Genomic DNA, 14022 nt, shown 5'->3' with positions numbered 1-14022 from the left:
TCCTTTTTTCTGGTTATGAGGGTTGTAATGGACCTTTTATATTTAAAAAAATATATATAAAGATTGGATTAACTAACCCATGACTAATTAGCGTCAGATTCCTGATCTGTTGCCTATTTCTGTTCTGGCTAAAATTAAGAAGTAACTGCAGTAGGAGGTTTATAACCTTAGCCAGGTGACCCATCTAGCAATGCTGTATTAATGCCATGGTATAGTAGTGATGTCCTAGGCTTTGTGAATTTATTAGCAGTATGCTTTTTACAATCTGCTTTTATTCCATTAAAATTTTAATTTTTTTGAATAAGAGAAATAGCTGTTTCCATTCAAATCAGAATTGCAGATAACTTTGAAAAAATGCTTGTTGACCGATGTTTTCAAGTCTCTTGTATAAAAGCTCAATTTTAAATGTGAACTTTTAGTGTGCACTCAGTAAACTGTTTATTTAAAATATTTTTACCTCGAATGAAATCAAGTAATTGGATTTGATATATTGAGGTTTGGAATTGAACCATTTGGGTAGGTATCAACTTAATATCTTTTTTGCACTTTGAGCTAGATCCTGGAAATGAATTCTGCTTATGTTTTTCTCACTGAGTTCTTGGAGACTTCACTGCAAGGACAGTGGGTGTCACTGTCTGGAGCATTACATATTCTTTCAACCATACAAAATATCTCCTGGACAAAGTCATGTTGGTTTTACTATATTCACACTCCTATTCCTGATAGTGTCTATACCTGAAAACCTGCAGCTTTTGTCCTCTGTCATGCTGGGCTACTTTCTCCCCAGCGTAATTATTCTTTGAACTCCCCACTTGTGAGTGATGCCTTTCCAGCACTGGTTTGTGGCAGGCATCTCTCGGGAGTTGCTTGGCCCCACAGTACCAATACAGAGGAGTTTCTGGTTTCTCTGGTAGACTGTGGGCTTTCTCTGTCACTGCCTCCAGCTGTCTGCTTAAAGCAGCCACCAAGCAAAGGTTTTGCTGCCACTACACACAGGCTACAGCTGTTTAACTCACAGTCAGCCTTTCTGATGTTGCTGCTTCTGTCTGCAGCCTTGTGCTGTTACTTGGGCTTGATTGAAGGAGAATCACAGGCAAAACGTTTCTCTTTTTTCACTTTCGTCACTTTCTCTAGGCCCTTCAAGCCCCTTCAGCTATTGTCATAACATCCAGGGCCTCCTACTGGATCCCGAACAAGCAGCATATTCCTGGGAATTCCTTCTCTCCCTTTCTATATCTCCTGCAAGTGCTAGACACTTACTTCCTTTCTTTATATTGTAGTTTCTAGTGCTTTTGTTTGCTCTTTTAAGGGAGTCTCTCTTGTTCAAGGAAACTTGTTTAAGGGATGTCCTACTACGAAATGTGCTTGTGTCATGATGTGATGCTTTTATTTTTACTTTTTTTGTAGTCAGAGGTCATTATGATGTACCCCAAGTTATAATTGAACCATTGGACTGTCTGGTTAACTTTCCTTCTCTGATAACAAGGGAAAAAGAATAATTAAAACCAGTTGATCTCTTCTGAAAATAGAGGAAGAGATACCAAAGAAATATGGCTATATGTAGTAATAAAAAAAAATCATTAATCATAATAATTCTGTCAAAGAAAAAAAGAAAGTGAGCCTTTGGAAAGCTGTTTAAAAAATGAAGAAATCCATAATTTAAAAACTTGATTTAAATCAAAGCATACTGCATGTCAATTTAAATGATGCAATATCCTTTCCAAGGAGGATTGATAGTTATCCTTATATCCTGTTGCATTGTGTTATTTGAGTTACCAGTCAGAGTTGAGAGATTTAAATAATCTTAAAAAAAGGGCAGGGAAGATATCATAATTTGTTTGGGGAGTGGGCAGTGATTGAGGCACTGGTGGCATGAAAATGAAATGTTGCATCCTTGTGTAAGTTCTTTAGGTGCCATTCATATTTTTATACTAAAAAATACAAAAGACCATTTAGCTGCTGCTTCTACTGTGGATCACAGAATTGAAGCCCTGAACTGCAACTTAATTTCTCTATAATGTGCTCTATCTAGCTGTTAAAGTATATCAGGGTTCCTTATTGGTGAGTGAGAAGAAAATAAAGACATGGAGAGAAAATAAGAGAACATTTAGAGTGTATTTGATTTGTTCTGGTATAATGTTATATATTGTTTGTATTTTCAGGTGACATTGCAAATGGATACTTGAGGCTCACAGTTGTAAGCTTAAAGGATAATAGGAAGCACTTGCCTCTTATTGGGACACTTGGCTTATCCTGGGAAACAGATGTGTTTAAAGGCAATGTAAAGGTCAGAAATATTTTTTGTTTCTGGAAACACTTATCTCAAAACGGAACTAAGTTTGTGTATCCTAAGTATGCTAATTTTTAAAACAATGTTTTTGTTTGTAGAAGGTATCTTTAACTAGAAAAAGACCTCTATTCAGATATTGCAAAAAATATGTAAATTTTGAAAAAAAACCAGTTTTATCCTTTCTGTCCTGTAGTCTAGGTTGCATGATAGAACCACTGTGTATATGTAATGACTCCAGTGGTTTCCACTCAGCAAGGTGCTGTGACTGACCAGCCCTGCTTGGAAATGCTGGACAAAAAAACTGTAATGCAGATCAGATGTACTTTTTGTGGGTTTGTTTGGTTGGTTTGGTGATTTATTTTTTTTTGTTTGTTTGCTTGGAGTTTTTTTTTGCAAGCAATAAGCCTTGAACCCCTGGGGAAATACTGTGCAGTTCTGTGCTAGTACATATATGCAGTGGAAGTTAGGAAATGCTGGAGAATGTTAAAATGCCAATGGACACATGCAGAAAGTTACAGTCCACATTCACACAGTCAGCACCTAGCTCGAGTCGTGTGCATCGGTCAGCTAGTTTAACTCTTTGTATTTTAGAGGAATGCTCACTCATTCTATTGGATAAAATTCCTAAGAGCATTATTTCAAAGAAAGTTTGAGAGTAGTTCTTTAGATTTTGCAGTAGTGGTGAAGGCACTTATTTTTAAATGTACTTCAACTGCATGAATATTTCAGACATTACAAAAATTCTGATAAATGTAATGTAAGCACTACTGAAAAATTATCTAGTTCAACACTTGGTTTTGATTTTGACACTTGTTTTGAAAAAAATCTAAAAATTAATAAAACTGTTGTTTCTGGTAATCCTGCATAAATGTGGAGTGGAATATTGTTTGATAACATAGTTGAGGGAGACTTTTTTACCAAGGCCTGTAGTGACAGAACAAGGGACAATGTTTTTAAACTGAAAGAGCATAGATTTACATTGGACATCAGAAAGACTTTTTGGGTTTTTTTACACTGAGGGTGGTGAGGCACAGGATCAGATTGCCCAGAGAAGCTGTGGATGCCCCATCCCTGTAAGAGTTCAAGGCTGGATGGGTCTGGGAGCTACCTGGTCTAGTGGAAGATGTCCCTGCCCATAGCAGTAGAGGTGGAACTAGGTGATTCTTAAAGGTGTCCTCCAACCCAAACTGTTCTATGGGATTAACAGCTGCTTGGCAGATTTTTTTTTTTTTTTTCATGAGTACCACAAAAGAATTTGGGAAGTTAACTGTCAGAGGAAACAGAGAGCTATGGCTATAGTTTTTAGTTTTTTAGTTTTAGTCTCTGTCCTGTGTGCTTACAGCATAAGTTATACTGAATATTTGTTTCTAGGAAAAAATAAAGAATACAGGATTTTTTTTAAACTCCTCATTTTGTGGTGAGAGATTGAATATGTCAGCATAAAGCTGTGGGTAGAATTCAGTGTGGTTTTTAACATGAATCTCTAAAATTGTTAAAACATGTGGAGGCCAAATAACAACAGCCACAGAAGCAGGACATGCCACTACTTTGAATTTATTTGAATTTTGCTCAATGCTCTAAAGAAAACAAAAAAAACCCAAAAGCTTTTTTTTTGCACTTCTGGGTATTTTTTATAAAAAAATTAATTGCTGAAGTACAGATAGTTAGAAATTGTCATGATTTAGGAATAGTATTCTCAAATTTAGTGTTCCCACTGCAAACACTTCAAACCACACCCCCCTTATCCCTCCCCTGTCCTCCTACCCCTCCCTTGCAGTGGCTGGAGAGGAGAACTGGAGTCACAAAAGCTAAACAACATGGGTTGAGATAAGAACAATTTACTGGAAACAGCAATGAGATAAGAAAATGAGCAGTAATAGCAACAGTATTAATAACAATAGTGTACAAGAGAGAGGCAAGTGATTCCCATGGAAATGCTCACCGTGGAACCCGACCCAACTGTGCCAAGCTGCCCTGACCTGGAAGTGTGCCCTTCCCCCTTCCTGGAAATGGTGGTAGAGAATAACCTCCGGGTCCTAGCCATGCCCCCTCCTGGCTATTGCAGAAATTAACCCTATCCTGATTGGAATCAGGACAGAAATACATGGGAAGAGCCCAAACATCCCAACACTCAACACCACCTTGCTTTACTTTTCATAATTGGTCTTTTATATATGCAAGTTGTCAGACCAGAAAATAGTAATTTTTTCTTGTTTCAACTGATTTTATAGCTCATGTAAGTTTATTACATCATCATTAGGTTTGATTTGAATTTTGTATTTTCAGCATAGTCTACAGTAAAAAGCTTAGGAAAATTGTATGTATCGTATTGCCTTGCATTTGTGCCATCTGCTCTCTGTTGTTTGATTGAAGTAAAGTAATAGTGAAAGCAGTGTTAAAGCAACAGAAACACAACTATGTAGTACAGAGAAATAAAGCATTCCAAATTATTTTTTCTTGGCGTGGCATACGTGATGTTGGTTTGTTTATACTTTTGGAGCATTACTCCTGGAAGTAATGCATATATACTACATAATTAAGATAATTTGATTAATTTAGTGAGTTAGAACTCATGAGAATAAGTAGCAGCTGATACTAACAATGACACGCAACTCCTGTGCTTTTAAGGGACACGTGAAACTATCAGTTTGCAAGTGCTGAAGAATTGGCTTCCTGCCATTAGCATTATAAAATGATGTAATTGTGTAATGTTGTAAAGAAACATTTTCAAGAATTCGTAAAAGGAAGAATTACTTGAAGGGTAGAAAGGTATATTAGTATTACCTTTTTGGGAACTGAAGCTTGGAGCCATTCAAAAAGTGCTGTAAAGCTTCCTTTTACAGCTGACGTGTTAAGGGTAATAGTGTCTGTACACTTCCTTGGTGTGGTCTCTGAGTATCTCTGCAAACATTGGTGCATTCACACAAGTTCTAAACTTGATTTTTTACTTAAGTTGCTTTCTCATATTGGAAGGACTGTCATTTGTTTGCATGGTAAGGTTACTAATAATTGAGAAACACAGATGTTAAAGGCTTAAAACTGTTCTAGAAATAATGTCTAATTTGGGTTGGCAGTGCTACCTTCTGTAGCACAGCTTGTGATGTCTGTACATGGCAATCTTGATTTCTGTAGGAAACTTCTAAATAAGTGTTTGTTGCTTTGCAGTAATCAGTGAAGCACTGTCAATTATATTTTGAATTTTTAGCTTTCATACAAAAAATTACTCTCTGAACCCTTGATACTTCTCCTAAAATTAGGGACAGATCTACTTACTGTGCCATGGCATGGAGAAATAATCTCTTCTGCTTGTGTTTGTAGGACTGCTACATGATGAATCTTACTCTTTTTGATGAAATTGGAGAGCCCTTCTGGTGTTTCAGTGCCCCAGTCTGCATGGAACTGTCTTCCAAGACATCTGGCCTTTATGATTACATGGGTCATATCTATACCACAAACTATGCAGATTCAGAGGGTAAAGTTTGTGTTAAGTTGGTATGGCTGGAAGAAACCAGGCAGTATATTATAGTCAACTTGGTGCTTTATGTAAGCACCGAAAAGGTAAATAATTGGCATGGAACAAATTACTGACTTGATTGGGTCACTAATTTCCTTGCTTTAAAAACCAAACCAAACCAAAAAACACACTAAACCTTTGATGCTCGTTGATACCAATGAGCAAGACTATTCCTGCAAGTTTTTCACTAAAAAGTGCAATTGCATAATTTGTTTAATTGGTATTGGAGAGATCAAAGAGACCTATTGATATAAATGATAGTTTTTCTGCTCTGTTGAACATCACATGGTTAATCTGTTTCTGATACTGAGTATATTGAAATTATTTTTATGAATATTTATAGGCACTTGTTGCTGTGGTTAAAAAACTGCTTCTTTTGAGAGCCATACTTTGAAGATGCCTTATGTGATGTAAACTGCATTTTTTGAGAACATTGACTTTTATGCATAGTAATAAAACAGCATGTGTTTTGTTGCCTTCAGGCTTGTTGAAGTGTTATTGCTAAATGACAGGTTTTGTTAAATGCAGAAATATTTCCTTTCTTTTTCCCCCCCAGAAAATACTTAAATGTATTCTAGTAAAGGATTGAAAAGGTAGACAGGAAGTCACAGATCCAAACAATATGGCAGTCAAGACATTTGTCAAGAAAATCACTTGTAATATCTATGATGACATTTCTTTAAATTCCTGTTTGTTCTCTTTTCCCATTTTCTAACCTTCTGTCTGATTTGAGCCCAGGTACTTGCTTTACGTATTTTCCTTTGACTGGATCCCAATTATCAGCTCATCTACTCGTACTGAATGTATGTAACATTCAGTTCTTTTGGAAACAATGCATATCTGATACTGTTTGTTTAACAATACATATAAAAATTGAATGTGTCTGCCTGATCTTTCTGGTTTCTTGGAGTAACTTTAGGACCAAATTTTTTACTTGCTGTATTAAAAAAAAAAAATTTGTGATATTAGAATTCCACTGTCATTACCTTTTGTGTTACAAACCACAGCAAATTCAATTTCACAGAATTCTGTTAAGAAAAATGAACAATTATATTGTTGACCGCTGTGATTTTTGTTATGGCAGTGATTTCCTTAAAGTCGCTCTTTTCTTTATTTGCTTACATACATTAATTGGTTTGTGCAAGCAATGTTCATATGTAAGTACTTGTGTTCCATGCTGCAGAGACAGCAGGAGATATATACCACTGCCATAAAGGTGTTTCTTAATGTAACTTTCCAAGATAATAAAGCTGAGGCTGATACTGCTCCAGTTCACCTTGTATAATCTTGTCTGAAGAAGAAGTGGAAATGTTTCTGTGTTTGGTCGTTAGCCAGTCTAACAAGCATGATCAGCTGCATTTCGTGTCCTTTCTTACTGACTGCTGATGGTGACTGTGATCCCTTGAAGTGATATAAATGTTTTAACAAATGGAATGGGCATGATGAATGCCAGAACAACAGACACTGAAATTCATCTGAACAGACAAGTGGCCAGTCAAGCTTTTTTTTTTGGCTGAAGTTAGACTTTGAGGTACCACCTTTTACAAGGAAATGGAAGCACAGTCCCAGAGCCCTCTCAGTCCTTGGCCTCACTGCTAAGCCTGTAAACAAAGATGTACAATTATTCTGGCTGCACTGATCCTTTGAGATGTGCAGGTATGTTCTCTGACTTGCTGTAAAGCTACCAAAGTCAGTGGGCACTCAGCAGCCATAAAATGGTAAAAGATCTATCACTGCTCATTCTAGCTGAATTTTTGTTGCATTTCCAGTGTTTGTGGGTTTGGATTTTTTAAAAATTAAAGTACTTCCTTTTCTTTTAACAAGCAATTGCTGTTTCTAAGGCATTGATGGTTTTATACAGTTGAATGTTTTATAGAAAATTTTGATGCCACTGCTGGAAATGAAACAGGAGAGTAATACTGTCCCTATCCCTAATATGCCACTTTAGTAGCCTGAAAGTTTACTAACTGAATTGATGAGGAAGAGGGTAAATCTTTAGCAGCACTGTCAACCTAAAAAGTGATACAAGGCATAGCAGAGTTTCCTGACTATTGCTAACTTGTGCTGTTCATAAACAACATGTGTATGCAGCAAACCCAAGCAAACTGTTCCAAGACCTTAAAAAATGGACCCAACTGTTGCAGAGCTGTTTTCACACATCTTTGCTGAAGGAAAGGACCGTAATCATGTGTTTTCTGAAGATATGAAGGCTAATAATCCCTATTTATGTCTTGACATAGGCCTTAGATGGACCTAAACCTGCTTTAGTATTTATGCCATGTGAACACTCCTTTGATTTCAGCTGACAGTTGCTTTAATTGCACACAGAAGTAAATTCGGTAATGACCACCTGTATGATCAAATCTGGAAAGCTACATGTGCCTTCACTCAAACTGGCATTACTTCAACATCTTCGTTTCTTTGTATAAGAAAGGAGATACACTAAACCTCCACAAAGAAAAGGGATTACATTATGTAACTGCAGTGGCCCATTTCATGAAAGAAGGTATCTGTTACAAAAAGCTACGTTTTGATAATATCTTCATCTAATCTTCTAAGTCCCCTTTTATATACCTACTGCAAAAGGCAGTAAGATGAGTTGCATGCCCCATTCTGCAATATAAGATTCTTATGTATAAAAGACAGTTATTAAGACGAACAGGAAAAGTGGAGGCACCAGCTGAAATCTGATCATCAAAATACACAACTGATTGTGACACTAAGCCTTACAGCACATTTTTCCTTTAATGCCTCAGTGAAAGGAAGTATAAGCACTTCTAAGTGGGAAAAAATATGAAAGGTTTTACTTGTATTTGTGTGCTTCAGGTAGCAACTCATCCAGTTAAAAGGAGAGCAGCCTCTAACAACTTCTAAATGTGTATGTTTAAGCAGTCTGCAACAGATAGAACTGTAATATTTTTAAAGGGTGATTTACCTGGTAGGCAAGCATAAAAACAGAACTTATGTTTATTTTATTGCAAATATAATAGTGTTCATTTAAAATAATGAGATTAAATTGCATTGAAAAGGAATCAGTTAGTATGAAAGAGTGATTTAATGAAAGGGCTTTTATGAGACTATTCCAACAGTGGAGAAGTTGTCTTTCTAATAGAACTGCACGTAAATGTTAATCCTGCCACTTATCTTTGTTTTGCCAGACGTCTGCTGTGTACCTAAATGCTTCCATGTTCTGTGTTCTTTATTTTTATTTTTTTAAAGAGGCATTTCTAAAGGGAGAAGGTTGTAAATGAGCAATTGATTAATATTCTTGGACACTTAATGCGATCTTCCATTGATAATAAGCTGGAACTGTGTTAGTTTATGTTATGTGAACAATTGCCTTTAATTTTAACACTGCCACTCTGGAATCACTGCTCTTTACTGCAGTTGGCTTACTTTAGTGGGGAGCTAATAGCAGCTATATATTTCTGAAGTCTTTGTAGTGTAGGCGAGTAATCACAGTATTTTTCTTCAAACTGGCCTTTCAGTTGTTTTGGTTTTTCTTCCTTTTTTGCTATTTCTGTTAGAGAACCACCTCTATTACAGAACATTTGCTTTCATAGTGCATTTCTGTTCCAGTGTGCTTTTTATATGTGGAGTTTAATACAGTAAGCAGTTGTATGGGGTATAGCCTCATCACAGATTTTTTTTCCCCTGCCTGGTCTCTCTCTGTCTATTTAGAAGGTATGTTTTGATTTGCATTCATCCATTAGATATTTAAGTCTGGTCTTGATTTGGTTGAAACTGGTCTCATTATCTCATGCTTGCTTTTTGAGACAAGGACTGTCTTCCTTTTTTATTTTTTTCTTTTTTTTTATTCAGCTACGTAGCTATTTGATACTAGTGATAGAGTACTTAACAAAAATATATGTATAGTATAAGGATATCATGAGCTGAAATGGATTGATAGATTAAGAATCTAGACAAGTGATCAAGTTTTATATCTTCAGTATGTCTTAATGAGTTACTGTCCAGCAACAGTCATGTGGTAGCCTGCTTTGTATTTATGAGATGTTCCAACTTATTCAAACAACTAGAAGGAGATTTAGGTAACAGCATTTGCTCTTCTGCCTTTCTGACATATTAGTACAGCTCAGCTGATACATGTTGTCTAATTAAGTTGTGATAACTGAATCTGAGCTCAAACATAACTGTATTAGAAACTGCACAGATAAAACAGTGTTTCAAGAAGTTAAAATGAGAACAAGCTATGGGTTTTAATCTCTGCTTGTGTGTAGTGAGTTGTAGGGACATTAATATGAAAAGGTAAATCCTGTCCTTGTTTCCTGTCTCTTGCATCCATCATAAATCAAAAGGGTAAATGGTGGCAACAAGGATAACTAGTGAGTTGGGTGTGGTGAGGAATTTATCAAATTGAATGTCAAAGCATTGCTAATTCTGTTCTTTCTTCAAATTCTAAGATGTAAGAGAATTTCTCATGCTGTGCCTCTTAAAATGTTTGTGAAAAAGGAGTAATACTACTTGGTATTAATGCTGCTTCAGTTGTAGAAGTGTTTATAATGAAGTTGAAAACTGTAAGGCTTTTAAACATACTGAAGACAGCTAAAGTAGGAGGTACTCTTTCTGGGTTTAAGTTGTTTATCTCCTTTGAAGAGATTTCTCCTTTTGAAAGGAAATGCATGTATTAGTCAGACACTGATCATCTATTGGTAGGTGGAATTACTTTTGTTCTGTATAAAGGCCACTTAGAATACATGTTAATGATTATTTCCCTCCTGAATCAGTTAAAGTTAAAGGCAACTGTTTTGGTGTAAACTTATCAAAAAAATGCAAGTCAGGGAAGAATGTAATAGCTAGATAATGTCCTGTTTATTCACTGAAATACTATAAATCAGTTCAATCTGCAGGGATTTAAAGTATTTAGCTATTAAACAAAAAAACCCACCACCAAGCCCCTGAAGCTAACATAAATGCTTAGTATGTCAGGGTTCAGTATCATAAGTATCTCTTCTGTACCAAAGATATAAAATATATATTTACAAATAGGGCAAAACCCCCTCTTGATGTTCAGAAGAATCTGGAAATAATGATTAAAGATTTAAGAAAAACCCCAGGAACTTAGAAAGTATACTGCAAGCTCTCCATGTTTGGAAAAGTCTGGAAAGAATGAATCAAGTAAATATTCCTATCCGTGATTATCATTGTTATTTGTTTTTTAACATCTCGATTTACAACTTCACCTTTTCTGATAGAAAAGAGTGTTTACCTAGTGAAAACGTTTAACATAAACCTTGAAAGAGGAAAAATACTCTGACACTAAATAATTTTATTCCAGGTTTGCTACCTGTATGGCATGGTAAGTAAAAGAATGTTTTGAGAAAAAACCTCGTCATAGTAACTATGCCACGTGTCCACCGTGTTCTCTTCTAATGACATACATATATAAGGATCTTTGCGGTTTTAATTCTGTTGTACAGTACTTAGTGGAATATTCTGGAATATTCGCGTGTGAGGAAGGACAGAACTTTGTATCAGTGGTGTTCTGCTGTTCCTGAAAAGACATTTAATGAAGGTTAATGGAATAATTCAGTTATTAATTTTTTAATTTCAAGTTTTGCATCTACTTTCATATATTGTAGGACATATGGTAAAGACTGAATTGGAAATACAGTATCTTTAGGAAAAAGTGGAAGTAGTAGAACTAATTGACAGCCTGCTTCTTTTTTAATCTCAGCATTTCAGTTTTACAACTTATATTTTCAAAGCATGAGTAGAAGGCAGTTATTTTGGCCTTTAATTTTCACTAAGTTTTTAACTGTGTAGGAATTTGTGGAGATCGCGGATTCTTGCCCGTTTTTACTCAGTATACCTGAAGCATCAAAAGGCAAGAATTGGGGCCCTAGTTGCCGTTGGAGATCTTTACATGTGGGTGTGTTTAGAGTACTCTTTCAAACTGAAGTGCTAATTAACCTGTTTGTTGTTGAACTGTATATCACAGAATATACCAAGTTGGAAGGGACCAACAAGGGTTGTTGCGTCCAACTCCTAGCTCTGCACAGGACCATCTCCAAGAGTCACATGAAAAAGCTTGCATTGTTCTATGCAGCTCTATTCTATTAAAATCCAACCTTCACTAGGTTCTTTCTCAGAAACATGAATCCAGAATGTATTCATTCCTGATGAGTACATTCATGCATTGCCTTATTTTCATTAGCCAGCAAACCAAACTGTGAAAAAATCTCCCACAAAGTTTATAGTTTTTGAGAGACAGAGGCTTTTTTTCTGGCATCTCCCCACAACCACTATTTGAAAGTACGCTCTAATCTCTGGGGTACATGGTGCCTTCCATTTAAGCTACTCAGTGCACTTACATGTGGAATTTTAATTTACTGTCATAGAGCACTCTTTTATTTCTTCTGCTGTGCCTTGATCCCTCATTTTGCACCTGCAGTAATTTTGTGCAAATTGCGTAGTGTAATATTGCAATGCAAAGAGGAAAATGCCTGCAAATTTTGAAGTCCAAAGAGAGTCCCATCTGCAAATCAGACTGCACATCCATATTTGTGTTACATGGGACATTTATTCTAGGATTTATTAGAACTGGAGTTTTGGTTGGTGCTTCAGCTCAGCTCTTTATGTTTATTCGTACTAATTCAGTAAGTATTTCCAGTGTAGATGTTCTCCATAATTTCATATCTCTATGAGAGCTGAAATAAATTATCTAGCAATGAAACTGGACAGAATTACATTCAATAAGAAGAAGGAGCTTTAGATTTTCTGGTTTGTGTTGATGATTTTGTCTTGACTGTTAAAAGTTCAATTTAAGCAAATGGCCTGTTCTAACTAATGCTTGGGTAGTTGCATAAAAACAGTCTCGATTCTTGCTTTATGTGCCAGAATTTATATAGAAACTAAGACATTATCAGACTGCGCCAAATTTATGACTGCTTAATCAACTGAAAATATTGCACACCATTTGACTGTTGTAGCAGCTACTGTAGCTTCCTGTCACAATCTTCTTTGAAAAAATAATTTATTCCCTTTTAGAGATGAGAATAGCAGAAGTTGATTTACCCTTAATTAATAATTATATTTGTGTAATATTTTTGTCAAGCTTCTGTTATGCTTATGTACTTGTAGTGTAGACACACTTACCTAGGTAGAGCATATGTGTTGATCTGTGAAAACTTATAAACTTATCAGGTTATCATAAGTTTTTCTTTCTGTGAATAATTTCCTTTAAATCTGCAATTTGAATCTTTTTCCAAGGACTGACTTTTCGGAAGTTATTTTGTTCAGAACCCAGATGTGATTTTAAGCCACTAGATATCTGTGCCTCCTCCCTACTCCCACCTTCTTCCCCCCCCCCCCCCCCCCGAGGCTTATGTCACATCATTGTTGTGACAAATTCTCATTTTACTTCTTTAATGATTTTTTTTTCTAGTTGTGTGGAAGCACCAGGCATTTGACATTCCAGGCAGCTCCTATGTAGAGCAATCTCATTCCTTTCATTCCCTTTATCTTTCTTCAGAGTTATATATAACATACACTAACTTGCACACAAAGTCCTGCACATAGAGAATGGCCCATGACAGTTCACTCTGGTTCTGACACGGGCAGCAGCTGGCATCTCTGCAAGGTCACCTGCAGTTAAGCATTAATTTTTTCTACCATTAGGATGCTGCTTCTCGAGACACCAAAATAGCTGGTGGTCTGGCCATCCTTGTAATCCATTTCCATTGAATGATTTTGTCTTGAAGATGCTTGCCTGCACTCTCCATTAATTTGATATATTTATTTCCTGTAAGTATTTGTATGAGAAAGCAAAGAACTTTTTTATTACCAAGGGAGTGTGGGTTAGGCAACAACTAATAACTTTTAGGCACAGGTTGCTATCAGTGTTTCCCATGTGGCAGGCTAAGACTTGAACTGTAGAGTTCAAGTTCCAGAGTTCTTCTGTCTTGGAGGAAAATGAATGCTTCCCCCTCCTTGGCTTCCTTCATGTACAATGAAGGAAACGTGTACATGCTTCCCCATGTACAAGCTTTCCCATGAAGGTAGCAAATGACTGTAGTAATAGGATTCCTACCTTTGGGAACTTGCTGAAGCAGGTGAGATAACTCTAAGGTCTTTGAGCCTTAGACATGAACTTTCTTAGACCAGGGTAGAGAAAAGATTTTATCATAGAGCTTGTCATGAGACAAGTCCCAGAAGAGCGATGGAGTTCAGGTAGAAGCAGAAAGTAATTTTGGGTGGC

General features: G+C 36.3%; 1 protein-coding gene across 8 annotated transcripts in view; it reads left to right on the top strand.

The window, feature by feature from the left end:
• Window positions 1–14022, top strand: part of FBXO15 (F-box protein 15) — a 93881-nt gene that overhangs the window by 20064 nt on the left and 59795 nt on the right. For 7 of the 8 annotated variants that reach the window (XM_064658036.1, XM_064658094.1, XM_064658085.1 and 4 more), the window contains exons 9-10: window positions 2163–2287; window positions 5609–7072. In XM_064658036.1, the coding sequence (XP_064514106.1) occupies window positions 2163–2287; window positions 5609–5878 (395 nt within the window). In that variant the 3' untranslated portion in view covers window positions 5879–7072. Of the gene's footprint in view, window positions 1–2162; window positions 2288–5608; window positions 7073–14022 lie in introns of those variants that run through there. The other variant, XM_064658059.1, reaches the window with a different exon arrangement.

This window comes from Pseudopipra pipra, chromosome 1 (assembly GCF_036250125.1).
Source record: "Pseudopipra pipra isolate bDixPip1 chromosome 1, bDixPip1.hap1, whole genome shotgun sequence".
NCBI classification, from domain to species: Eukaryota; Metazoa; Chordata; class Aves; order Passeriformes; family Pipridae; genus Pseudopipra; species Pseudopipra pipra.
Note: the sequence above shows the minus strand (reverse complement) of the source record. Positions and strands in the feature narration are given on the sequence as shown.